General features: G+C 52.7%; 1 protein-coding gene across 3 annotated transcripts; it reads left to right on the forward strand.

Moving 5' to 3' along the window:
- Window positions 1-24,523, forward strand: LOC111162191 (interleukin 4 receptor). Of its 3 annotated transcripts, none has more exons than XM_022526420.1 (10): window positions 1-605; window positions 8,666-8,756; window positions 9,364-9,502; window positions 10,438-10,589; window positions 11,918-12,069; window positions 16,676-16,832; window positions 18,028-18,124; window positions 19,743-19,821; window positions 20,861-20,910; window positions 21,930-24,523. In XM_022526420.1, the coding sequence occupies exons 2-10, from the start codon at window positions 8,687-8,689 to the stop codon at window positions 23,452-23,454; spliced, it is 2,421 nt and encodes an 806-aa protein (XP_022382128.1). In that variant the 5' UTR covers window positions 1-605; window positions 8,666-8,686; the 3' UTR covers window positions 23,455-24,523. The 3 variants fall into 3 exon arrangements, with proteins under 3 accessions (XP_022382128.1, XP_022382129.1, XP_022382130.1); XM_022526421.1 differs by having other exon boundaries at window positions 2-605; window positions 9,364-9,496; XM_022526422.1 differs by lacking the exons at window positions 1-605; window positions 8,666-8,756; window positions 9,364-9,502; window positions 11,918-12,069 and having other exon boundaries at window positions 10,439-10,589.
- Window positions 24,524-27,269: the final 2,746 nt, after the last annotated feature.

Below are 27,269 nucleotides of genomic sequence, written 5' to 3' on the forward strand. Positions count from 1 at the left end.
TGGGCGAGGAGCTGGAGTGAACAGTAGGTCCACAGGGAGCCTGCTGGACCCTGTTGGGTTCTCGCCTGCAGTGGGAGTAGGACCAGCCTACCGCCACCTGTCCTGTCCACCCGCTGGGCTGCGAGCCAAGGAGGCAGAGGCCAGGCCTTTTTGGGACCCTGGCCGGGCCTGCATCACCAGCTGGGTGGGGCCACTGACGCAGCTGCCGGTTCTGGGAACCCCAGCCGGGCAGCAGTTCTGGGAAGGCTGCTGCTCTGGGGAGGAGTGTGTCTCTGGCCCCCTGCCAGGGCAGCCCAGCTGTCCCAGAGGACAGAGGAAGCTCCTGGCCGACTACAGTCTGGAGCTCCGGGGCTCACCATTGAGGCCACCCGGAGCCCCCACTGTCACTGGCTTCCTCTTCATGTTCGCTTGTCATGGGACTGGCTGCATCCTGTCTGCCCATCCAGCCTGCCATCAAGCCGGTTTGCGGTCAAGAGAGGGAAGAGGAGTGGAGAGCAGGAGGCCCTGCACCCCATTGGGCTCAGGAAGAGCTGCCAGGTCACTTCCCGACTGCTGCTGGCCTCTGACATTTCAAGACTTGCCACTTACGTCCTCCCAAATAAAGAGTAAGTTAAGAGTACCTCACTGCCAGCAGGAGGGTTTTCCCATGTGTTGCAGGCTCAGATTCTCACCAAGGGCTGCTTCCTCCCTCCCCGACCTTGGCTTTGTCGCTTGCGTCTCTGACCCTCAATTGAGGCCAACAGCACCACATCCCAGGGTGGCAGAGGCTGCATTTCAAAAGGCAGCAAAATTAGCAGTCAGGCACATGGGTACTGGAGCGAGGCTACCTGGGTTCAGGCAGCTTGTAACTTCTCTGTGCCTCAGTCTCTTCATCTGTAAAAGAGGGGGGAGGTTTAACGCCCCCACCTCATAGAGCTATGTGCATAGCCATTACCATAAGCAAAAGCCTGGTACTCGGTGTTTAAAAATATATTCTAGAATTTGTTACTCTTGACTTTCAAGCAATAACATTTAATAGATGTCTACTGAGCACACACTACATATGTGTCAGGCACTGTTCGGGTCCTGGGGACAAAACAACGGCCATAAAGCTCTGCCCTCTTGGGGCTTGGGGCTTGTATTCTTATGGTGGGGAGACAAACAGTACGTATATAGAGAAATTTAAATGCTACAGGTGATCTTTGACACTCCCAACGTCATGAGCTAATAAGCAGAATGAGAGGGTTTCCTATTTTGCCGAGATGAAATGTGTTTTGGGTGAATCGCTTAGGTCCTTTACCTCTTTTTCTTTTTTAAAAGATTTTATTTATTTATTTGACACAGAGAGAGGGATCACAAGTAGACAGAGAGGCAGGAAGAGAGAGAGGGGGAAGCAAGCTCCCCCCGAGCAGAGAACCTGATGTGGGGCTCCATCCCAGGACCCTGAGATCATGACCTGGGCAGAAGACAGAGGCTTAACCCACTGAGCCACCCAGTCGCCCTCTTTACCTCTTTTTTATAAAGGGGCCTTTGTCTTATTGATTTCTAAACTTCTTTATATATGAAGGCCCTTAACCCTCTGCAGTGTAGATTGCTATCTTTTCCTGGTCTTTGTTTGCTTTTTTTTTTTTTTTTTTTTTTTTAATGGTGTATTTTGACCTGGGGAAGTTGGAAACATTTTTACAGTAGGATCTTTCAATCTTTGCTATCTACATCCTGAAATAAAACAAACATTCACACGTGTAACCTCCGCGATACGATTAGAGATGGTGATAAGTATATGACAGGAATAAACAGGGTGCTGTGATAAGAGGTAACGGGGGACCTCTCATTAGGTGGGGTTTCTGGGTGTAAAGGCTCAAGCATGTCCAGGTGCTCAGAAGCCAGCGGGACGGAAGACTTGTGGGGGACCGGGAGGCGGTACAGGGGAAATGGTGGAACGTGTAGCAGGGGCCAGACGATCATGGGGCTCAGGGGTTTTTGGTGGTTTTGCTTGGTTTGGGTTTTGCATTTTCTTACACTTTTTAAGATATTTGTGACTCACCTGCAGTCGTAAGAAAGCAAAGAGTCAGGCTCCCTCAAGAACACCCACTTAGGAAACAGGTAGTACAGCACCACGACCAGGATATTGACATCCCCTGATCTCGTTCAGGAGGCACCTGTTTACTCGGACGCATCTGCGCATGTGCGCGTTTGTGCGCATGTGCGTAGTTCCGGGCAGTTTTGTCACGTGCTGAGGTCTGTGTCTCCAGCCCAGCCTCAGCGATACCGGGATCCCTTGTGTTTCCTTTTATAGCCACACGGACCTCCCTTCCTACCCGCCAACCGTGAATCTGTTCTCCATTTCTATAATTTTGTCATTTCAAGAATGTTAACATAAATGGAATCACACAGGGTGCGCCCTTTGGATTGGCCGTTTGCACTCTGGGGCTTGGGTTTTATTCCGAGTGGGAGATGCTCCTCTTGGCGGGGCCGTGACCTATAGGCATCTCTCCGGGCCCCTGGGTGAAGACATCCTTCAGGACCCAGAGGTCAGTGAAGGGAACGAGCAGGGAGTTCATGGCCTGATTTTATTTTATTTTAAGATTTTATTTATTTGACAGAGACCACAAGTAGGCAGAGAGGCAGGCAGAGAGAGAGAGAGGAGGAAGCAGGCTCCCCGCTAAGCGAGAGCCCGATGTGGGGCTCGATCCTAGGACCCTGGGATCATGACCCAAGCGGAAGGCAGAGGCCCCAACCCACTGAGCCACCTAGGCGCCCCTCATAGCCTGATTTTAAAATGACTCTGCCCCACCCGATCCTTCTCTCAGCCCCAGACTGGGTTTTTGGAAAATCTTGTCACTGTTCAAACCCTTAAAAACTGCTCATTGCCTAGAAGAGGGGTCTTTGACCTGGAGTCCTTACTTCGGCTGTGGGGAGATCTATGAACTCCTAAAATGAAATGCAAAATTTAATGGGTGAAACTTGGCATGCTGTAAATATCATGTTTGTTCAGTGAATGATGAACATGTAGGATATAGGGGGCAGAGCCTTTAGGCTAAGCCTTTCTAGGCCTTCTGGGATTTTCCGGCCCTGTGTGTCATTTATCATTCTCTAGCCAAGTTTCATTCAGGTCAGCAGTGTTTCTTCCAAAGGGATGCACAGGTGTGATTGGGTAGTCACCTCCCTTGTCCTGGTGCTCCTATCTCTGTTAATATGACTTCCACTAGCTTTTATGTCTGTTTGTTTTTTTAAGCTGCTTGTGGGGAGTTTGTAGACTTAAAAAGCCCTAGGTCTTTCCTGCTGTTCCCGGTCCTGTGCTGGGGCTGCTGATGTTTGAAACTGACAAGCAGGAGGGCAAGCTCTTCCTGGCTTGTTTCATTCATCTAGTTGGGTTCATTCTGTAGTTCTAGAAGAAGGTGAAGACACTAAGGTACTGGAATGCACTTTGGACTCAGAAGCCAACAGACCTGGGTTCTGACACTAGCTCTCCCCTCTTGCCAGCCGTGGGCCCTGATGGGCAAGTTACTTGACCTCTCTGGCCTCAGTTCTCCCAGATGGAAAGTGGGGTTAACAGGCCATCTTGCAGGGTTCTTGGGCAGATTCAATAAGGTAATGCTCCTAACGCGCTTAGCTAAGTGCCAAGCACAATGTAAGTACTTGACAGGTGGGATTTTGTTTACATGAATCTTTGGCTGGACCTAAGGAAATGGTTTCCACTCTTCAGTTCTGCTCAGCCGTGACCTGGAGATGAGCATCTGTGGAGGAGAGGGAACTGCAGCCTGTCAGAGAGAGAATGTGTGCAGGGCATCACTGTTTGGGTTGGCAGTGAAGCCTGGAGTTGCCTGCCAACTCCAGTGGGTCAGGAATCCCATGATTGAGAGTGTAAACTTGAAATTATTTTCTCCTGCTGTATGCTTGACCCACGCACTTGGTAATTACTCTTTACATCTCTTATTTATCGCATCTCTGTCCTCCATCCCTGTGATATTCAGGGAGGCTCTTATGTTACTGCTCGTCGCAGGCTGTGATTTACCCTGAATGCAGCCCCTGCTTGTCCGTAAAGCCAGCTGGCATGTGCGTGTGTGGTGCGTGTGTGCGTGCGCGTGAGCATGTGCGCGCGCACGCGGTTATGGGCATACACGTGCCTGTATTTGGATGTGCCCTCTGGAACAGATCAAAGATAGCCACCCTGACTGCTACAGATGTCATGTTTTAGTCTCCCCTGCCAGGGTGGCTTGACTTTATCATAGTAGCTCTTCTGCTGTGTGACTTTGTCCATGTTTTCTTGTCCTCTCTGTTTCTCTTTATTCAAAATCAGAGCTCAAGTGACACCTTTGCCATTTCTGCCGAAGGATGCTGTGGGCACGTGTGAACTTATCAGAGGAAAAGTTACCTGGACTTTGTATTTCGCCTTTTCTGCCACAGGATGCTGTGGGCATGTGTGAACCTGTCAGAGGAAGAGTTCCTAGAACCTTGTAGAGGACACCAGTGTCATGGGTCCACCGCCACATTCCCACCCCTCCTTCCTTGCTCTTTCCTGTGACTCTTCAAGGGAAGCGAGTTGGGGCTTTGAGCAGATTCCAGGTTCCCCCTGGGGAGAGTTTCCAGTAACATGCTGAGCCCCTTAGAGACCCTACATCGTGTCCAAAATGGCATTATTCCACAAGCGTTTAACTGAGCAAGTGCTATGCGCCAGACACTAGGAACCCAGCAGCAAACCAGACAAAGGCTGGCTCTCGGGATGACAGACAGTTGAAAACGAGCAGCCCTCCCACACTGTCCTTGCCTTTTGCCCCCACGTCCCCCCACCCCAAGGCATGTTTCAAAGAGCATACGCCAATTATTTTCTAGACTCCGTTCTTTTCAGGTCTCGGTTAAGTTTGATGCTTCCTTGCAATTTGTGCACTTGGGGCAGGAACAGCTGAGAAACAAGGCTGTGTTCTTGGGGGCGGAGGGGGGGTTAGTTTCAGAAAGCTCCTGACATTGATTCGTTTCCATTCCTGGCAATTGGTGAAGGTGTTGCCTGCCAGGTTTCTATACCTAAAGTTAGATACAATTGTATCTCTATATGAAGTATTGTGTATAATATATGGAATGTTGGAAAGTTAGTAAGTATTTTGACTCATTAAATTAATAAGCCATAAAGATTTTGTGGGGAGAAACTTAAAGGTTGCCACGGAGACATAGATCTGCCCCCTGGCCACCCACATGTTGGTCTAAAACAGAACAGAACAGACTCTTGTGCTCTATTTGACTCCAAGAGTTAAAATCGATTACTATATGTTTGTTGCAATGCTTCAGTTGTGCCTGTTTGAGCCCCAAATACTGTTAGCTGGGTCCTGTGTCTTTTTTGACGGATCCCCACCATTCTTGGGGTGTGTCCTTACTTTCTGAGGCAAGGATTCCAGGCTTATTGTGCACTTTCCCTGCTCCTGTGGTCAGCCACTTCTTCAAGGAGCCCTTGCTCCATTCGGTGTGGAATGGTCCTCGAAGCCAAGACCTGGGCGCTGGGATGGTGCCATGATCAGGTGTAACACACGATCATAACCTGGGTCCTTGACTTACAAAGAGCATTACGGAGGCAATTAACAAGCTGGAAATAGGTAGGGTCTGGGATCCGATGGCATAATGCCTCAGTGTTAATTGCCTGGTTTTGATGGTTGCCTCGTGGCTATGTAGGAGAATGAACGTCCTTTCTTCTGAAAGATACACCGCAGTATCATGTGGTAATTCATCCATTAAGGACAAACGAATGAATAAAATGAATAAATGCCAGAGAGGTAGAGAGACCAAGAAGGACCGCAAGAGGAAAGGTCTGGAGGTGGGAACGGGTTCGGTGTGTTCCAAGGGCAACCGGAAGTGAAGATGTGCGGGTGGCAGGAGCGCTGTGCACAGGTGTTGGGCCAGGTAGGGAGGGAGGCAGTGCTGGCCGGGGAGGTCCTGCAAATGGAGAGCTTCCAACAGGGGCATGAAGGCCCTATTGTGCTCCAGACACTGGGTGCAGACGCCTTGAAGTACACACCTCACTTCCTTTTTGCTATACGACCTTGAGATTGAGCTTGGTATCGTTTCCACTTTGCAGATAAGGAAGCTGACGCTGTGAAAGATAGGGTAAATGCCTTAACAGCATGCAGCTACCAAGCAGCAGAAGGAACCTGGAAGCCACGATAGAGACCCACGCAGGGGTGGGGAAGGCAGGTGCTCTCAGCATTGTTGGGAACATACCTCAGTACCTTGCTTTTTAGAGGGCCCTTGGCATTATGTGCTTGGAGCGTTGCGGGGCGGGGGGGAAGTACACTCGATCTCACGGGTTTTTCTTAACAAAAGTGACCAGTGACTACTGGGACTCTGACCGTGTCGGCTCATGTAGTGTTCACGAGACCCCAGTCAGATGGGAGCTGTTATTAGCTCCTCTTTACAGGGTAGGAAACTGAGGCACAGGGCCGTTTGCTCAAGGCTCACAAGGAGTGACAGAGCAGCTGTTTAAACTTCAGGAAGCCCACTACACAGCCCTTGCCAGGAGGGGTGTTGAGCAGTATTTCATGGCATAGAAATACACACACTCTGAAACAGGAGATGTTGTACCAGCCCATTCTGTTGAACTAGACACTCACAGAAAAGATGAGAAACAGATGCAAAAAGGTCGCCAGTGGTGTTTTCCCAGGTGATGGAATTACAGGCATTCTTTTTTTGCTTGTTTGCTCTGACCCTCTTCTCTAAATTTTCTACAGTGATCAAATGTGGCTTTTATAATATGAGAAAAAATCAACAACATACTTAAAAAAAAAAAAAAGGGAAAGAAAGAAAGAAAACAAGATAAAGGGGCACCTGGGTGGCTCAGTTGGTTGCGTGTCCAACTCTTGATTTCCGCTCAGGTCACAAGCAGGTCGTGAGATCGAGCCTGGTGTGGGGCTCTCTGCTCAGCGGGGAGCCTGCCTCTGTCCCTCTGCCCCTCCCCCTGCTAAAATACATAAATAAATCTTTTTTTTAAAAAAGGAAATAAATAAGCTTAAGGCAAGGATCAGGGGAACATGGGGTGATGGTTTTCCAAGGATGGGCACAATTACCACACTGTATATAACAACAAAGCAATAACAATAATAAACAAAGGCTAAAAATCCAGTGGCAACCATGGGGATACTACGAATTTGACGCTTTGGATCTACAGTGGTATGGAATGATATTTAATAATATATTAAATACTAGGGGTGCCTGGGAGGCTCAGTGAGTTAAAGCCTCTGCCTTTGGCTCAGGACATGATCCCAGGGTCCTGGGATGGAGCCCCACATCGGGCTCTCTGCTCAGCGGGGAGCCTGCTTCCTCCTCTCTCTGCCTGCCTCTCTGCCTACTTGTGATCTCTGTCTATCAAATAAATAAATAAAAATATTTAAAAATATATATTAAATACTAAAAATGAAGTTTTAGTAGGCAGAGGATGCTATAAGTAAAATTAATAAAGTTCGTATTTATCTCCCTGTTTGTATAGCTACAAATCTGGAAGCACTGATATGAATGTGTACAGGGGTTATTGCTAGGTCTTGTAATTTTGGGGGGGTTTGCATTGTGGGGTTTTTTGGGGGGGTGTCTGTCCTTTCTGATTCTTATTCCCCAGTCATGTATTATAGGATGCCATTAACACAGTAGGGGCAGTGGACGATTCCATTCATGTAAAACACAAACACAAAGGGAATCTACGGGGTTAGAAGTCAGAGGAGTGGGGTGATGACCCGAGGCAGAATGGCAAAACCCCAGGAGCGTTTAACAAGAGATGCTTGTTTAGCTCAGGTCCAAAGGGCCAACTTAACTGGGCTTGGCTGAGCTTACTGGGCTCAGCTGTGCACCTGTGGCCAGACTCAGGTCGGTTACATGGCTCTGGGGAGCTCACTCACATGACTGGCAATGGCTGCCTGTTGACTAATACAGGATGGGACTGCCTGTGACATGGGATTGTCCCATGTCACCATCCTCCCATAGGCTAGCATGGCTGTGTTCTCAAGGAAGTGGTCGTACAAAAGCACACTTCTACAGTGCATCCCCTTGCTAATATTTGGCTGCCCAAAGCTAGTAACATGATTGAGCCCATAATCCAAGGGCAGGGGCGAACGCCCTGCCCTGAGGGGTGGTAGTGGTGGAGGCATTGAGAGGTTACGTGGATCCAGGAGGGGTGTGGAGAATTGGGGCCATTGACATAAGTCTAACACACTCCACACACTCAAGCATCATTTTTATTATGTGGATATACCACCATTTATTTAACCAGCTCTATAAGGCTAAACAGGTGAACATCTCCAAAATGTATTTAAAGGAATTGTAAATCTTTTAGGGGTTTATTTGGGGTTTTAACACACACACACACACACACACACACACACACACACACACACGAAGGTTGAGTAGGGAAATAAATTGCTAAGTGTTGGGTTAGATGAAGAAAAATAAATTTCTTTGCTGCAGGACTTATCAGAGCCTTTACAAGTAAATGTGCATTACGAACTTTCTAAAGTCCCAGGGGTTGCTTAAATTTAGCAGGTCATGGGGTTTTTCTCGAGAAATGTCTCTTGGGACAAGGCATTCTTTGGCTCTCATTCTGGGTTTTGTGCATCTGGGTCGTGTTTCATGATTACAGAGAGAGAGCGTGCACATGCACGCTGAGGTGAACACTGAGGGCTCATTGTTGGCACTAACCTGGCTCACTTTCTCTCAGCAGGTATCTTAGGATCTCCCAATGGGGCGGCTTTGCCCTGGGCTCACATTCCCTGTGAGCTGCCTGATCCTGGTGTGGGTAGCAGGCTCTGGTAAGTCCCCAATTCCCATTCATTCCTTTATTGGGCCACTCATTCAGCAAATGTTTACTGGCCCTTTAGATGCCAGGCTCCTGGGATAATCAGTGAACAAAACAAAGATTCCGGGCTTCAAGGAGCTCACCCTGTAGTGGGAGGGGACAGCTAATGATGAATGGTCCTAATTATAAATCAGTTGTAAAGAGTGATAGAAAAAGACAGCACGGAACAGAGTAGGGAGCACACATTTGGGGGGGGGCGGAACCAGATGCGAGTTTTGGACACAAGGTAAGTTTGAGATACTTATTAGAAATCTAGATTAGAAATTTCCTTGATTTGGCCTCAAAGGGGCAAGTAGTGGAGTTTCCAGAAGGTAAAGGTAGACCCCACCTCCTGGGGTATTCTTCGGCTTCAGGAATCTTCCCCCATGCTGGCTGGGAAGCTCCAGAACCCCACCCTGCCCCCAGCTCCCTGAAGACTGGCACACAGCTGGGACTGTGGTCTCCTTGTTTTGTGCTGGACTCCTCAGTCCTGTCTGGGCTGGTTTCTGACTTGTCCTCCGGTGCATGTATCCCTTGCTTATGTGACTCTGGCTGCTCAGAGCATTCCTGTGTCCCCGCAGGGAGTGTTAAGGTCCTGCAGGAGCCCAGCTGCTTCTCCGACTACGTCAGCATCTCTGTCTGTCAGTGGGAGATGGACGGTCCCACCAACTGCAGTGCCGAGCTCCGCCTGTCCTATCAGCTGGACTTTATAGGGTCTGAGTAAGCCTGGGGTGGAGCTGGGATTTGGGGGAGGCTGGGCCTGGAGGGCTGGGGATAGAGTGTGAGTGGTAGAGTTCACTGTGTTGTGCGGTGGACCATGGAACCTGGGGTACATTGTAACAGGTGGGTCACTGGAACCATCCACAGCACCTGGAGTGCTCTTCCAGGCAGGGCTCGCGTGCCCAGAACGTGATTGTGTGCCCAAGGCACGTAGTTAAAAGGACATCCTGGCATATGCCACACACCAGAATGTAGGGTCCACCAACAGAGACATTCCAAGGTATACCAAGCTGGATGGGCTGTGCTTCAAAGTGTGGTACAATGGCCTAGACCAGGGATCTGCAGACTATGGCCTGAGGCCCACACCCGGCCCACCACCTGCCTTTGTAAATAAAGTTTTATTGGCACGCGGCCATGCCCATTCGTTTCTGCATTGTCTGTGGCTGCTTTTGCACTACAGCAGAGTTGAATAGTTGGGACACACACACTATGGCACTCAAAGTCCCAGGTATTTGCTATCTGGTGCTTTGCCGAAGACATTCACTGACCCCTAGCCTAGCCTGTGAGACATGGGGCACTGTCCACTGGGATAAACCGTGCTACCCAGAGGTACACTCAGACACACACACACACATACTCACATTGTTATGAATTCCTTAGTGCCTTTGTTTCTTCCCTTTCACTGGCTTTCAAGGGGGAGCCAAATTCCAGGACCATGGCCATGGCCAGAGCCATATAAGAGTCTGTAATGGGTGTGGCTTGTGGCTGTGGCCAGCAAGGAGAGCAGCACTTGTCTGTTGTCCTCACCACACCCCTGTCCCCAAATCTGGTCCTGGGGGCAGAGTAGTTGGGAAGCCGGTAGAGCATGTGTCCCATGAGTCATGTTCCAGGAATACCCTGAACACAGTGACCTAAGGCCACCTCTGTGTCTGCAGGAACCGCACGTGTGTCCCCGAGAACCGAGAAGGTGCGGTATGCATGTGCTGCATGTCCATAGATGACGTGGTCCAGGCCGACATCTATCAGCTGGACCTGTGGGCTGGGAAGCAGCAGCTGTGGGGCGGCTCCTTCCAGCCCAGCAAACATGGTGAGTGGGGCATGGTGGGAAGGGCCCAGATTAGGGGGGGTTCCCGATCCCCAGCTGGGCTCTGGGGCAGGGGTGGCCAGGCTCCAGTTGGGGGAGTGAGGTACAAGCAGTCTTCTGCGTATTCGCAGACACAATGAGATGTTTTTTCCTCCTTTCCAGGCCTCAGTCCTCCCATCTCTGAAATGGGACTGGGCTCCCTAGCACATCAGGTCCGCTTTAGCTTTTATATTCCAGCCTCCTGATTTTAAGTGCCCAGATTGGGGTCTTGAGATGAGGCTTCTGCTTAATGGAAGGCACGCTGGCTGCCGAGCTGAGCCGGCCTTCCACCCTCTGTCGCCTGGTCCACTGCTGCTGCTTCAGACAGTCCAGACCACTGAAGGCTGATGTTATCCTGGCAGCCTCAGTCCCCACAGCAATTCACCGTGATTCTGCTGTGGCGTAGTGATGGGAGTTTAAAACACCATTTATTGCTGTGTGACCCTGGGCAAATCACATTACCTCTCTGAGCCTCATTTTCCAGAAGAGAGTTATCCCCATTTTACATCCGAATACAATACAGAGAAGGCAAGTGACCTGCCTAAGGTCACATAGCTACTAAGCCACAGAGGAGAATTTTCACCAGTATCTACAGAGTTCAGGGCTCTGCAGTTCGCCTGTTTGTGCCACCCACAGTCAGTGTTTAAAGAGACCAGTGAGCAAACCCATGAATTAAAATCATTTCTGCACACGTGCATTGATTTTAATACATATTTTATACCTATGATTGCCTGGATAGGATTGCTGAAAAGGAGACTAAGTTTTAAAACACATGAATCCAAATAAAAACAGTACATAGATGGGGCCAAAAGTGTGAAGGACAAAGGTGAAAAAGGCCAATTTAGGGTCGGTTGGGCTCACACGTTTTGCATTTCACTGTAGAAAGCTGGTTAATAACCACGAGTGCCAAGTAGAGTTTTAGCAACATTATAATTGGTATTACAGTTGTCGTTCTCTGCTGAGATGCGATCCATGTAGGAATCCAGAATTGTGCTACAGAGGTGTGGCTGGCTAAAAATCTAAAGATTTATTTATTTATCTGGGAGAGAAAGGAAGAACAGAGGGAGAGGGAGAGAATCACAAGCAGACTCCCTGCTGAGCAAGGACCACCCCCCCTGCCCAACATGGGGCTCGGTCCCTCAACCCTGAGACCATGACCTGAGCCCCAATCAAGGGTCAGATGCTTAATGGACTGTGCCCTCTGGGAGCCCCCACAGTTGACTAACAATCTTGTGGGTCAACCCCCTCCTCACACCCGGACAAGCTCCTCACCAGGCATCTCTTCTCTACAGTGAAGCCCAGGGCCCCCGGGAACCTCACGGTTGACCCCAGCGTCTCCCACATGTGGCTGCTGATGTGGACAAACCCATACCCTACCGACAATCACCTGTACTCCGAGCTCACCTACATGGTCCACATTTCCAATGAAAACGACCCCACGGACGTGAGTGTGTGCGCCAGGGAGCTTCTCCACAGTCCTTGGGACTCGGGCAAGTGGAGACTCAGGCCCTGGGGCCCGACTGCAAAATCGGGGACCTAGAGCTCGACTTCCACCCTGGCCCTGTGCTGGGTTCAGTCCTTTTTCATGGAGAGAGGAGGCCCCAGGCTCAGAGCCTCCCACCCCCACTGGACAAGTTCAGCCAACATTTCATGCTGTCCCTCGGTCCCCACTGCATTGACCTTATAGGATGCTAATGGCATCCAATTCGGGCTTTGCCATCACCGCAGTGATTGTGAGCTTGCTTCTTAAATGAATGTAGTGACAGGTTTTTAAAAGGGAGAGCTGAGGGACAGCAGACTATCCAGGAAATACCAGTAGGAGTTGTATGCAGCGGTGGGGGGCTTGGCTCCCTTCTGTTTCAGTTTCCGGTGGGGACAGAGTTCATTTCCTGCCAGCCTCCTATTCCCCTCACACATTCCCAGGGGAGGGACAGCATCTGAACCCCTCAGAGCTGGGTTCGGATACCTGCTTCCGCTCCCCAGCTGCGTGATCCCGGCCATGCCGCGTAACCTCCTTGTGCCTCAGTTGTCTCATCTGTAATATGGGTCCCACAAGAGTACCTACTCCCCGGGCTACCGAGAGTGCCGAGCGTATGACACGGACAGGATCTCCTGCCTGGCACCCAGTGTGCTGTAAACATTGTTCTCCTTTTCTCCCAAGTGCCATAGGCCTCGGAAAGCCCCATCTGCCTTGCCCTCCCACACCTTGGTCTAGAAGTCATGATGTCAGACTCTCAGAGGGCCCCCTCTGAGGCACGCCCCGTGTCCGGGGACCCTAGGCTGGCTTGGCTTCTGCCAGGGAGCAGGCTCCTCACGTCTTCAACTCCCACATCAGCCTCTGTGGCTGCTTCCTGTCTTTCTGCCTCAGCCAGGGAGGGGGAGGGGTTGTTGATTCACATCTCCCGGGCTCTCAGGTGTGGTTTCTCCCCTGGCATGGGGCCCGGGTGTCGGGTGGGAGCGGTAACAGAGCAGCTGGGTGCTCACAGCAGAGGCCCAGAAAGCGTGGGATGAGGAGCAGGTTCCATTTTGGAGCTAAATCCCCTCCCCGTGTCCTGGGAAGTGTAAGGCTTATTAAGAGGGGAGAGAAGGGTGTGACCTATGGGGTCCAAAGACATGTTCCTTATTTGCTTATGGTGGCCGGCTCCTGGTTCCTGGAATCTGTCCCGCCCTTGGTGCCCCGCTCTTAGTCTGCACTGTCTTCATTTTTAGGCAGGTTCTTGCCTTCTGCAGTGGCCAGTATATCCACCAAGAGCTCCATGCTCCATGCTCGCTACCTGCTAGAGCCACAACGGGAAAAGTTTCTGTTGCCCGAGAGTCCCAGTAGAAGTTCTGGGGCCGGTGCTCGGTTGCCTGGCTTGGCTCACATGCAAATCTCCGAACCCAGCCCAGGCTGTGGGCAGGAATGAGGGTGCGGGTGCTATGCTCTGATTGGCCAGAGGCGAGCCACGTGCCCTCCCCTGGACCTGCAGGTGGGGTCAGCCCCACCTGAGCCAGATGGCTGTTGAATGAGGAAGGGTTGGCTCCTCAGAGGGAACTCCGGGAGGGAGAAACGGGGACAGGAGCCGCTGAGACACACTCAGGTTCAGGACCTGGCCCCGAACTCTGGCCAAGGTGGGAGAATTAACCAGCATACCCAGGCCATGGCTCCGTTGTCACAGACATGCTCCGGGCTGCCCAGGGCCTCAGAATTCTGGGTCCGGCTTCTCTCGTTGTGGGGCAGAGGCCATTGGGACACTCCTCACCCATCCCCCCGAACTCCAGGGACACACCCGACCTGTAGAATTCCTTTCACTGGTCATTGGCCAGCACTGGTCACATGCTCCTCGCTAACCAATCACAGGCTACGGAGTGGGATGGCCGCGATTGGTCTCGACCAATGAGGATTAACTCGGGAGCGGGACCTGGAAGCTTACTTGTCCGGACCCTGTTGGCGTAGACGCTGGGTGCGTGTCCAGCCTTGCTTGCTACCGCATTACAGGCACCAGTTGTGGCTCAGACTCAATGGGACCAATCCTTTTTATTTATTTATTTATTTTTTATTTTTTTTTTTTTGGTGCTTTAATTGACATACAATAGTGTATGCGTTTCAGGGGTACAACAGAGTGATTTGACGTTTGTGCGTATTGCAAAGTGATCCCCACCATGTGTCCAGTTACCTACCACCTGTCCCCCTATGAAGTGAATAGAATATTAGTAGCTGTGGTCCCCACGCTGTATATTCCTTGGATGGGATCAGTTGGAAGGAGACGTCTTAGAAATTGGCTGTGGGATTGGAGGGATAAAGCTACTCAGGGTCCTGGATGATTTCTGAACAAGGTTCTACAAAGGAAGTGGAGTTTTACCCTGGGTGTTGAAGGGTGTCCAAGAGCTTTCTAGATCGGGAAGGGAGGGAAAGGTAGCCTGCATGGAGGGAACCCCACGAGCACAAGCATGGAGGTACAAGGATGCAGTGATATCCCACGAGGAGTGTAGGGGTGGGACATGAATGCTATGTTCATGGTCATAAAGGTTCCCATTTCCTACGTGCCTGAGATGTGCTAGGCTCGACCCAGATCTCTGTCCACTGGAAAGCCTTGCAGGTGGGAGGCTACCGGTCTCTCTACTTTACTGACAAGGAAACCGAGGCATGGAGAGATGGACCGACTCACCCAGTGTTGCTGGAAATGGCAAAGCTGGGGTGGGAAGCCGGGATTTGAACTCCAGAGCCTATGCTGTTTGTCCTACCTTGGATCTTTCTCTTAGGAGTGGCCTCCCAAACACCGGGCCTCTTGGCCAAAACAAAAGCCACAAGGAGTTTCTTGCAAGCTCCGATTTCTCTTCCGTTTCTTAGTAAAATATTTCCCAATCCCCTTCTCTCCAGAGCATACAATTCCTTTGGAGAACTAGGGCCAGCTGGGGCTTCCTGCTTACTCATATTTAGAAAGAGAAGAAGGCTGTGAGTGAGTGTCCTCCTCTTCCTGCCCCCATTTCCTCCTTCAACCCCCTTCCCAACCTCAGCTCCACTGGGAAGCTCTGCGACCTGTTGGGGCTCTGTGCAGTACCTCCCCTCAGCTCACTTTACGCCAGACCATTTCTCCAGGCATGCATCCAACCTGCACGCAGAAGCAGAGCTGCAAAGGGTTGGACCTAGTGGAGAGAGGAGCCCCAGGCAGAGGATTTGAGCTACTCCCATGCCATCAGAATCAATACGGAACTCAGAAGTTTGTTTGTTTGTTTTTTTAAATAAAAGTAATACTTACATGTAGTAAAAAAACTCAAATGGTAGGAAAGGACTTAGAATAGTAATATGTTTCTCTTGTGACCCCACTGCTCCCGTCTCCTACCAGGAGGGGAAGGAAGGCCAGGTTAGAGCCAGCAAGTGGCCTTGGAGGCGTGCATGCCCTTCCAGAGAGTGATGCATGGACAAGCAAACGTGTTTTCATCACGTGTTAGCTTTCTCTTGCTATATAATAATATCACCACAAACGTAGCTGTGTTAATCAGCACATATTCTGTTGACCCACAGTTTCTAGAGGCCAGATGTTTGGGTGCGGCTGAGCTGGGACCTCAGCATGGCCTCTCGCAAGGGTGCGGTCAAGGACTCGGCTATGGCTGTGGTCTCATCTGAGGCTCGACTGGGGAAAGATCTCTCCCGAGTGCCAACTGTGATGTTGGCGGCGTTGTTCCTTCCAGGCTGCTGGACTGGGGGCTGCAGGTTCTCGCTGGTCCTTGGTGGGAGGCTGCCCTCAGTTCTTTCCCTATTGTCTCCTAGCCAGCCAGAATTCTAGCCTTACAGGATATAACCCCATGCATGTGGTCCCTACCTACCCATCATTTTTGCCTCACTCTGTTGAATAGGAGCAGGTCACAAGCTCCACCCACACTGAAGAAGAGGAGAGTACACACGGGTGTGATACAAAGTGGGAATCTGGGGGCCATCCTAGAGTCTGTTTTTTTTTTTCTTTTTTAACTTAAAAGGTGGCCAACAGCACATACTAATTTTCATTACCTTTTTTGTTGACTAACAGGTCTTAGAAGTCCCTTCCCAGAGATTCTAGGCCAAAGTTTGGGCTTGAGTGTGAAGGCTCCAGAGAGCCCACAGAGGAGAGAAAGGCTCAGGCTTTTTCTGTGCTGTAGAAAGGTCTCTGTCATGCTTCCTACATGCCAGGCACTGTCCTCCGTGTTTACCTAATTAACCCTCACAACCACCCTGGGTGGGGGATGGGCTTCTATTACCACTATTTTGCAGAAGGAGGATACCAAGGTCTAGAGAGATTATGTCACTTCCCTAGGGTTCCACAGCTAGAAGGTGGTAGTAGGGACTCTTACCCTCATTTTACAGATGAGAAAACTAAAACTCGGGTTGCCCCCATAATGTCTTATGGCTGATCAGGGAGCCTGGGCGGGGAGGGGGTGTGGCGGGGTGAGGGCCAATTCCCTGACTCCTCCCATTGTAGAGATGTCAAAGAAAGGCCCGAATCAGAGGAATAACAAAATGCCCAGGCTCATGGCTCTTAACCGCTGTGGGTGCAGTTAAGCTGACGCACTAACGTGTCCCTTTCCTCTACCAGTTCAAAGTCTATAATGTGACCTACATGGACCCTACCCTCCGTGTGGCAGCCAGCACCCTGAAGTCTGGCGCTTCCTACAGCGCGCGAGTGAGGGCCTGGGCCCAGAACTACAACAGCACGTGGAGCGAGTGGAGCCCCAGTACCACGTGGGTTAACCGTGAGTATCCACAGGGAGGCGTGGGCAGGCGGACCGTCTGCTCGTCCCTTTCATGCTGTGGCTAGACATCTGCTCCAGCCGAGCATCCGCGTTTCCCTTGCGTCAGGTGCCTTGAACCATGGGTAACGGGATGACTGGCAGACTGGTGTACTGGTCAGGGTGGGCACGCGAGGCTGCGGTAACAAATGAGCCCACGGCTCCGTACAAACACCGTAGAAATGCATCTCTTGCTCACGTAACAGCCAACATGAACCTAGCTGGTTTGGGGGGGGCTGTTTCCTCCCTGTGGCTCCCTCACTCCCTGGGACAAAGATTCCTAACCTTTGTGTGTTGTGGACCCCTTTGGCAGTCTGGGGAAGCCTGCGGACCCTGTCTCAGAATACTGTTTTCAAATGTGAGAAATACAATATGTGGGATCACAAGGGGAAACTAACTTTATTGAAATGAGGTTATAAAAGTATTCTAAAATATATTTGTTGTTGACGAGTATACGCTGCTTTATTAGCACCATAAAAATCAGACCTAGTGGTACTTCTTGTACATGCTGTCATTTCAGAGTAGATGAGTGTCAGTGATATTTTTGTTGATTTCTATTTGTGCTGAGTGGTTGATGATGCTGTTACTACTGTGCTTTCTCTGTCCATCGAGGGCACAGAGGGATGGGAAGGGGCAGCAGGAGAGAGGGCATGAGGGAACTTTTTGGAGCAGGTGACCGTGAAGTGAGCGAGAAGTAGCCATCGGTGTGTGGACACCAGCAAAGGTCTCCAGACGGGCGTGCCGTGTTCCAAGCGCTCATGTATGACGTCCCCACTACAATCCTGTGACATAGCGGTCTGTTAACCCCAGTGTACAGATGAGCCATAGAGAAGCTGTGTCACCAGCAAGGATAGGACAGGGTCAGGCTTTGAACTCTGGTAGTCCAGGTCCAGAGTCACTGCTCCTGACCTCTGGGCTTCAGGGAAAGAGAGAGCAGCAAGTTCAAGATCCTGGGGTGGCACTGGGCTTTGGAGGAGCAGGGGACAGTGAGGCGGCCATGTGACAAGGGCTCGGAAGAAAGGGATGAAGTGGGAGGGCTTGATGGCAGCCAGCTCACGCAGGGTCTCAGGCGACCCTTTCCTGAGGCTTCCGTCTCCTGGAGGCAGAGAGCAGGCAGTACCCCACACAACGCGGGCTTACGGCTTCCCTCCCGTTCCAGGCTATGAGCCCTGGGAGCAGCACCTGCCGCTTGGTGTCAGCATCTCCTGCCTGGTCATCCTGGCCATCTGTCTGTCCTGCTACATCAGCATCATCAAGTGAGTCCTGGGCTTCGGCATGGGATGCCACCAAGCTGGCCGCCCCGGGGTATGCCGTGTAGGTGGGAAGCCGCCACAGGACCTGTCTGCTTCCGGTCCCTTCGTTCAGCTATAAGTGTTTTTTTAAGCAGCTGCTATTCACAGGACACCGAGGCAACAGCCAAGGGCAAGGCTGACGAGGACCCTGTGCTCCTTCTGGGGAGACAGAAGATGCCAAGTCAACCAGGAGCCATAGCTGGTTTTCCAGAGCCATCTGTGGGCTGAAGGGAGTTTACCAGGGCATAGGGGAGAAATGTTTGGGGTGCCGTGTTGGATGGGGAGGCCAGGCAGGCCTGACGGGGTAGAACGAGCTGGGGAAGGACCGTCCTCCGGCAACAGCGAGGTGGGTCACCCTGGGTACCCAAAGTGAGGTCCACACACAAGGGGCACGTGGAAGTAGACAGAGGAATGCTGGACTGTTGCCGCGATGGAGTCTGCAGATCTGGGTTCGGATTCTGGCCTTGGAGTTCGGTAGCTTCGTGGCCAACGAGAGGCTGACCATCTTGGGTCCCTCCTTTGTAGGTTGAAGGAGCGTATTTCGTGAGTCCTAAGAGTCCTGAGAGAGTGCTGGGTCACAGTGGGCAGGGAGGGTAGAGGAGCCTTGTTTCCGGTGAGCTCAGAGGCTTGGAATCCCAATGTCTCACGGCCTCAGCCCTTCCATCTTGGAAATGGGTCTGGTGAGCCCTCACCCCACAAGGCTTAGCGATGGCTGGAGATTGACTGAGGGAGGGGGTTCTTGCGCTTTGGGTCCCACAGCAGGTGCACAGGCAATGCAGGCTCCCCTCTTCTGGTCTTGTCACTGATGGTTCTGCGTGACCCCAGGCAGGTCTTCTCCCCTTCTCTGAGCCTCAGTTTCCCCTCACCTGTCCCCCCTCCCCCCCACCAGGAAGGCTCTTTCCCAGGCGTCACCGTGGCTCCCACTGTATCCTCAGTCGCCTCGCGGAAGTTACCTCCTCGGAGAGGCCTTCTTGGATCACACTCTCCATTCCCTTCTCTTCCCCATCGTCTTTATTTTTATTCATGACCCTTAAGTGGCTATGGCTGATGTCTGTCTCTTCTAGAAGGTCAGTTCTGCAAGGGCAGGGATTTTCTCGTCTTCTTCACTGCTGTGTTGCTGATACAGTGAGTGGCACGTAGTAGGTGCTCTGTAGATGTGGGCTGCCTGACTGAGTGGAATGGGCGAGGGCCAGTCAGAGGTGATCTGAGAACCTCTCCTCCCAGTGCTGACACTCTGTGGCTCCAGCCAGACCCGGATGGAGAGAAGGAATCTGTTTCTCTCTGGGTCTCCTCAGCTTCATCGCTGATGGGGGAACCCAGCACTCTGTCCTGATTCCCTGGGGCTCGTTTCTACCGAAGACAGAGGTGGCCACATCAGGAACTCCCCTCCTTCCGGAGCACAAATCTGAGAGGCATGACCACAGTCCAGCTGCCACTGCCCTTCTGGGATTCGGGTTTCTTCCTCTGTAGAGTGGGATTAGGGCAAGACATCCAGGAACCAGTCAGCATGGTCTCTGAGCCCGTCATGGAAGGAGCATCAGCCCGGCCATGATGTCTGATACCTCTTCCTTTTCTTTTTCAGGATTAAGAAAGGATGGTGGGACCAGATTCCCAACCCAGCCCACAGTCCCCTAGTGGCCATAGTCATCCAGGACTCACAGGTAGGAGTGTGGGCCGGGAACAATGCTTGGGACTGCCTTCGCAGGAGGTAGGATTCAAAGCAGCTGGGATGTTAAGGATCCCAGGTGGCTTTTGGAACTGCCCACGGGAAGTCAGGAAGGTTCCAGGGTTTCAGCAGCTTCGTGTGGTCGGTCACTAGGAGCCCAGAGGCCTTCACTCCCCGCCCCTTGGCTCCCATGGGTACTCTGTTCAATTGGAGTGGGCTCCTCTGGGTTGGTCACTTGGATTCTTACATCCCTTGGGAGGAGGTGACCCGTGAGGTCACCTCCGTGTCATCTCCTGGAGAGGTGCCTATACCAAGACAGGAAGCCACAAGGTGAGGGCGATGGGGACAGGCTTCCTGTGTCTTCCCCTTATGAGCAGAAAACTGCCCCCAGGACACTGGCAAATCTCTCCTCAATTCTCATTGGTCTAAATGGTGCCACATGCCTGTCCCTAGAGCATTCCCGGGTAGGAGACAGAGAAAGCGCTGTTGGTGTATCAGTTAGCTTTGCTGTGTAACAAATCAGCCCACAGTTTAGAGAGTCAGAAGGACAACCACTGACTTAGGCCTTGCTTGTATAGGTAAGCGGTCTGGGCTCCATGTGGTGGTGTGGGTAGAGGGATCTGGGCTGGGCCCCTTCCCAGAGGCCTCCCTCAGAGATCTGGAAGTTGTCTGCCTCTCACCCGGAGCATGGGGGTGACTAAGCCGTGTCGGTCATCGCACTGGCTGGCCCAGTGTCGCTTCCAAGGCATTCTCTTGGCCAAAGCAAGTCACCCGGCGAGGACAGATTCATGCAGTAGGAGGAGCTTCAGAAGACTGTGGCCGTTTTTACCATCAGTGCTAGCAACTTAGTACCAGGCAGTCTCACTGATTCCCAGGATGCTGAAGCGTGGAGAGCTGCAGTGACCGGACTGGGCCTCCGGCCGGTGTGATGGCAAACCTTACTGCCCTTTTGCAGCAAACGCTCACCGAGCTGTGTGCCATGCTCAGCTGTAAGGCCTCTCCACCCCATTTCACTGGCTGTCTCTCTATTTTAGGTGTCACTGTGGGGGAAGCGGTCCCGAGGCCAGGAACCAGCTAAGTGCCCGTATGTATACAAACTTGGGTCATAGCCTGTGTGGATGCAGAAGGGGTTGGAATTAGGGTAGTGGGCCCACCTTAAGAGTGGGGTCACCCCCCCCACCCAACTCTAGGTCTGCCTTTTGCTCCTCAGCCTTCAGCACTTGTCTTGTGATACTGGGCAGGAAGAGGGATGGTCTGGGGAGGTGGGCATGGTGACTGAGCCCCCTGAGTTTCACTGGGGGGTCAGGCCCAGGCGAACACCCTTGGAAATGCAGTTTGGCCTGAGCAAGGTTGATAGAGGTTACAAGCCAGACAGTAGTTACAATGTTGGTGTAATTACATACTGGTTGGCATAGAGCCGCCATCTTCAATCCTTGAGTATCTGATCATCACCCTGGCCTCCCATTGTCTCTGCCACCTCTAGCTCCTCCCCCAGGGCCTCCCGGACTGTGGGACTATCACAGTCCAGTCACTAAAGGGTTGATTGCTGGCCCAGCAGGGGGCTCCAGACCATGGTCATTACTTATGCTTTGGTATTGACAGATATTTTAAATTGCTAAGTATTTTAAATATCATCGTCCCTGTCAGAGACTTTTCCTTGTTTGGTTATGTGTGGCCTCCAGAAATCCCAAAATAAAACACAGGCCCTGGGCACCTGGGTGGCTCAGTTGGTTAAGCAACTGCCTTCGGCTCAGGTCATGATCCCAGAGCCCTGGGATCGAGTCCCACATCGGGCTCCCAGCTCCATGGGGAGTCTGCTTCTCCCTCTGACCTCCCCTCTCATGCTCTCTCTCACTCTGTCTCTCTGTCTCTCAAAATAAACAAATAAAAAATATTTTAAAACACAGGCCCTGCCTGCAGGGAGCTGCAGTGTAGTAGTGGAGAGAGACTGATAGATTACTGATTATGAAGCCAGGAGGTCTGTGTGCAGTAGATAGACATCAATCCGGAACAATTTCATAGCTGGGCTTTGACGGGTGAGTAGGAGTTTTTCCTGCAGAGAAACTGAATCCTGACCAAACATCTCTCTGCTCTCGCACGCAGACACTGGAAGTCCTGTCTTACCAAGCTCCTTCCCTGTTTGCTGGAGCACGGCATGGACAGGGATGAGGAGTGCTCCAAGACTGCCAGAAATGCACCTTTCCAGGCTCCTGGAAAATCAGCATGGTGCCCCGTGGAGGTCAGCAAGACGATCCACTGGCCAGAGAGCATCAGCGTGGTGCAGTGTGTGGAGCTCTTTGAGGCCCCAGTGGAGAATGAGGACGATGAGGAGGTGGAGGAAGATAAAAGAAGCTTCTGCCCATCGCTCCAGGACAGCGGGGGCGGATTCCAGGAGGGCAGGGAGGACATCGCGGCCCGGCTGACAGAAAGCCTCTTTCTGGACCTTCTTGGGGGGGAGACTGGGGGCTTTTGCCCGCAGGGTTTGGAGGAGTCCTGCTTTCCTCCTCCTTCAGGAACTGAGTGCGTTCAGAGGCCCTGGGCTGAGTTCCCGGGGACAGGGCCCCAGGAGGCATCACTCCGGGGCCGGGAGCAGCCTCTGCACCCCGAGTCCGCTCCTTGGGCCCCTCTGACCCAGAGGCCAGCCAGCCCGGCTTTCCCAGAGATGCCCCCCATCGTCACAGACAACCCCGCGTACCGCAGCTTCGGCAGCCTCCTGAGCCAGTCCGCAGCTCCCGGGGAGGGGGACTCTGACCCAGAGCAGACTGAACGCCCCGGGGAGGTGGACCCCAGCATCCCCTCCACCCACCAGCCCGAGCCAGAGAGCTGGGAGCAGATTCTGCGCCAGAGTGTCCTCCAGCACCGGGCGGCCCCGGCCCCCGGCCCTGGCAGTGGCTACCAGGACTTCGCATGCGCTGTGAGGCAGGCCGGTGTCCCCGATGCTGACGGGGTGGCGGGCTTCGGCCCTTCTGGGGACGTGGGCTACAAGGCCTTCTCCAGCCTGCTCCCGGGGACATCTGGGGGCGAGGCCAGCCCTGGAGACGGGAGCTACAAACCTTTTCAGAGCCTCCCTCCGGGCGGCTCGGGGACCCCCTTCCCCATCCCCCTGTTCACCTTTGGACTGGATGTGGAGCCACCACGCGGTCCTGGGGACCCGCCTCTCACAGACAGTGCCCCGGAGCATCCGCGTGCAGAGCCAGCAGGGAAGGCAGGGGACAGGTGCAAGACCCTGCTGGCCCCGGAGCCAGCCACAGACGCCCTCAGGGACGACCTGGCCGGCAGCATCGTCTACTCGGCCCTTACCTGCCACCTGTGTGGCCACCTGAAACAGTGGCATGGCCAGGAGGAGCGTGGCAAGGCCCACGTGGTGCCCAGCCCCTGCTGTGGCTGCTGCTGTGGTGACAGGTCCTCGCCGCTGGGGACCCCCCTGAGGGCCCCAGACACCTTGCCAGCGGGAGCTTCCCCAGAGGCCAGCCTCTCTCCAGCCCCCCGGGCACCCCTGGGCGTCTCAGGGGAGGACAAGTCCTCCCCGTCCTTCCAGCTGGCCCCTGGCAATGCGCAGAGCTCAGGCCAGGCCCCCGGAAAGGTGACCGTGCTGTCCACAGAGCCCACGTGCACGAGCGCTTCTTAGGGGTATCTTCTCATCGCTGCCGTCTACAGGGGAGGACCGTGCCTGCCACAGGTGGAAGCCAGCCCTGGAAGGTGGCTGGGCTGGCAGATTGATGAGAGACTTGGAAGAACCCGGTATGAGGTGGTGAGGTGGTCTGATGCAGGGAAACAAAGACCAGACTGCGCCCCCCAAATCTCCCAGCCTTGGCCTGGGCTCAGCACATCCCATGGGAGTGGATGGCATGCGGGGGGCAGAGGCAACTTCAGAGATCGGGAATTCCTTGGGAACCTCGGCTTGTGCACCAGCCGTTGGCCTCCTCGTGGGTCCCCAGCTTGTCCAGGATGCTGTCCCTGCCATGTCCCCCGCTCACTGCGAGGTCTGCTTTGTGCACCTCCTCACCCGGGAACTCCTGTCTCGTCCAGTTCTGGGATTAGCTGCTGCTGTCCCGTGCGTTGGACGCCGAGCCCAGAAACCAATCAAGCCAGCCGGTGCGGGGAAGGACTTGGAGGCCTTGGGAAATGGATGGGTGTTGAAGTCCGGGAAGGGTCCTCATTTGCCCAGAGGTGCCCATTCACCGAACAGACCTCCTTTGGGTTGACACTGGAGGCGGGATCTGGGTTTGGGGGGAGGGGATGGGGCCCTTCATTAGGAGTGGGCGACAGACACAAAAGGACACAGAAGATTGTGGTCACCAAGCCACCAAGTTGCCATCAGGTTCCCACATGACCGTTAAGACTGGGGGGTGCTCCGGTGAAGCATGGGATCCCCAGAATAAACACAGCCAGCCACCTTGGGGCCGCTCTGTGCCCGCAGCCGCGGGAGGCCAAACGGAGGGAGTGGCCCCCCTCCAGTGACCCAGCCACACTGGGTGTTCCAGACATTCCACACCAGGCACACTTAGCCTGCACATTGACCTGCCCCCTGGGTTGAGTAATGCTTGTTTGCATCTCAAAGATTATTTTATCACCTGGTATGTCTCAGCGGGGGAGGGTGGAACAGGAGGACGTGGGGTTTCGTATAAATAAAGGCTCTTTATCTCCTTCCCCGCCCTCCTCCCCCATTTATTAAACAAACATACTGCTAGACCTGGTCCAGAGCACTTCATCTCTTTTATTTAACTCATTCGCTCTTCCCGTCCACAGGAATCGAGGTCCAAGAGGTTAAGTAACTTTCTATCTCAACTGGGGTTCCTCAGAGACAAGGATTCAAGAGCAGGTCATTGCTTTAGGAGGCAATTCTAGGACACTTTGCTGGCGGGTGCGGAGGGGAGTCGGGAAGGTCAGGAGGCAGGAGAGGGTGTGTTATCCAACAGAGCTAGCCTGGGCAACTGCCCCTCACCCCTTCGGGAGCCCTGGTTGGCCATGCATGGTGCATGCCCAAGGGCATCCCTGCAAAGGTGGGGCAGCTGGGGTCCGGTCAAGGGCTGTTTCCAGGGACTCATTCTCCAGCACTCCGGCTGCTCCAGAAAACAAGTCCCCAGGCTGAGAGTAAAGAATATTGGAGCTGCCTTTGGCACATCAAAAGAGATGCAGACTGAGTATTGCCAGCAGCTGCTACACTTTGCCAAGGTCACACAACTAGTCAGTGGCAGGCCCGTCCGTAGCTGAACCCAGGCAGTGTCTCCATTAGCCAGGCTGTCTGGAAACGATCCCAGCCCGACAGCTAGGCAGATGGAATGAGGACGAATACACAGGATTTAAGCTCTATGTTGGTGATCACTCTGGTCTCTGAGTAGCTACCCTGATGGCCACACTTGCAAAAGAGGGGGCTTGGTTGTTTGAGGTTCCTTTCTGTTCCGGCATTCTACACAATGCATTGTTCTCCGAATTAGGCAAGGAACCCCAAGGCATTTGGGGTATAAATCCCCAGACCCCTTCTTTGCTACATGCCCTTTATCCTGCCCAGGCCTTGGCTTTCCCATTCGTAAAACAGGAAGGATAATAAAGCCTGCATCCTAGGGATATCCTGGAGATAGTCTCCCTCCTCCTCCTCACCTTCATCATCTCTCGGGCTTCCTCCAAACTTCCCTGGTGGGTCTCTGACGGCTCCCATCACCCTTGGTTAATCCTGATGTGGGAGCTCTGCAGCCTTTGTCCTCCCTCTGTCCCCAGACTCTCCCGCTTAGGCCCCCTCCTTCATTGGTCAGGAGTTCGCAGCCTGAAAATTCACTCCTTCACCCGAATGTGTATTAACTACTCCCAGAAGGTCAGTTAGTTATCAAAGGAAACACAAAAATTCAAAATTACAAGCATGGATCAAAGTTTGAGTTTAGATTTGCAGGAAGGGAATCAGAAGGAAAGAGAAAAAGGAAATGTTGGCTCAAAGAACAGTTTTTGAAAGGGATTTTTGTAGCAAGACAAACAAATGTCCAGAATAGCACTGTCCGGCAGAACTATCTGCTACAAGGAGAGGGTTTCATGCTGTCCACTGCAGTCCACGTGTGGCTAGTAAGCACCTGAAATGTGGCCAGTGTGGCTGAGGAACTGCTTCTTACATTTTATGGATTTAATTGACATTTAAATGTAAACAGCCACCTGTGACTGGTAATTATAGTATTGGACAGAACAGGGCTTCTAGATCATTTTCTTCGGACTTATCTTTGTCCATTGTCTCAGTGTGGATCCGGAAAGATGGAAGGAAGAATGAGAACTGGCTGCCCCAAACGTTTGCCCCAAGAGCGGCAGAGGAGGGGGATCTGGCGGATCAGGCGAGTCCAGCCCAGGATTGCCTCCCCCTACCCAGAGCTGGAAGTAGGCTCCGGGTGTGGGCGGAGCGAGATGCTGGCAGTGGGAGTTTCCCAGCACCCCGCCCCTTCCCCCCCACCCCGCGGGGCTGGACCAGAGGTGCAAGGAGCGGGAGGGGGCTAGGGAGGGGACTAGGGAGGGGCTAGGCCTCCCAGACCCCGGGCAGCCTGAGATGCGTTGATTTCGGGGGATCTCCCCCGCCCCGAGCCCCACACATCTCCAGCCTTGATTTTACGAAGATTCCCCGTCCCCCTAGAGGAGGTGTGTCTCTGTTTTGTTTTATTTTATTTTATACTTTATCTTTTTAAATTTTTGTACACAAAATCCCTGCTTCCTGTTTGTTTGTGTTTGATTACTAAATTGGCACGTGCCAGTCTTCTCCAATTCAGAGAAAACATAAAGGTATAAAAGAGGAAAGTGAAAACCACCGGAAATCCCATCCCCCGCCAGATCCCGGCACCCCGTGGGCGGTCACCGAATGAATGTTTGTTTTTTGAAGGTGTAGCTCCGTGAACATCCTGTTGAACAACCTTTCTGACATTATTTTCCCACGAAAGTTATTAATAAAAAAAAAAAAAGAAAGAAAGAGAGAAAGAAGAGCCCAGCAAAAAGTTTTTGAGCCACTGCAAGGGAGGCATGAGCTCATCGGACCCCCACAGCAGGGTTATGACGTGGGCGGGACTTGCCCATGACCAGAGCCCTGATTCCTGACCCCTCTTGGCCACCATTTGCTCATATTTGCAGACCCCTCTTGCGGGTATCAGAACACTGAGACTCCGAGAAGCAAGGGCTTTGCCCTCATCCTGCCTCGTTTAAACCCGCCTTTGCCAATCCAGGGATGTGTGACTGTGGGCAAAGTGCTTGACCCCTCTGGGCCTCAGTTTCCACCCCATCAAAGACGTTTAAGAGAGGTAGCATGCAGCCCGCAGGGGCGGGGTGGGGAGCAGATGTCGTGATGGGTGCCCAGCTGATCTTGGGATGCCTGATACCTGATGGTAGCTGGTCAATGTCAGTTTTTCCTCAAAATCCCACCCTTTCCACGTGTTCATTGACAAGCCAGAGGCACCTGTCCAGTGCCGGGGACTGGCTGCG

The sequence above is a fragment of the Enhydra lutris genome, unplaced genomic scaffold, assembly GCF_002288905.1.
Source record: "Enhydra lutris kenyoni isolate GAN:26980312 unplaced genomic scaffold, ASM228890v2 scaffoldscaffold90, whole genome shotgun sequence".
In the NCBI taxonomy this organism is placed as follows: domain Eukaryota; kingdom Metazoa; phylum Chordata; class Mammalia; order Carnivora; family Mustelidae; genus Enhydra; species Enhydra lutris.

What these genes read in the sequence shown, in the direction of transcription:
- LOC111162191 (XM_022526420.1), top strand. Translation starts at nt 8,687, where the DNA reads ATGGGGCGGCTTTGCCCTGGGCTCACATTCCCTGTGAGCTGCCTGATC. An exon ending in TGCTACATCAGCATCATCAA is followed by an intron (nt 18,125 to 19,742) that starts GTGAGTCCTGGG and finishes TTTCTTTTTCAG; the next exon opens with GATTAAGAAAGGATGGTGGG. An exon ending in CAGGAACCAGCTAAGTGCCC is followed by an intron (nt 20,911 to 21,929) that starts GTATGTATACAA and finishes TCTCGCACGCAG; the next exon opens with ACACTGGAAGTCCTGTCTTA.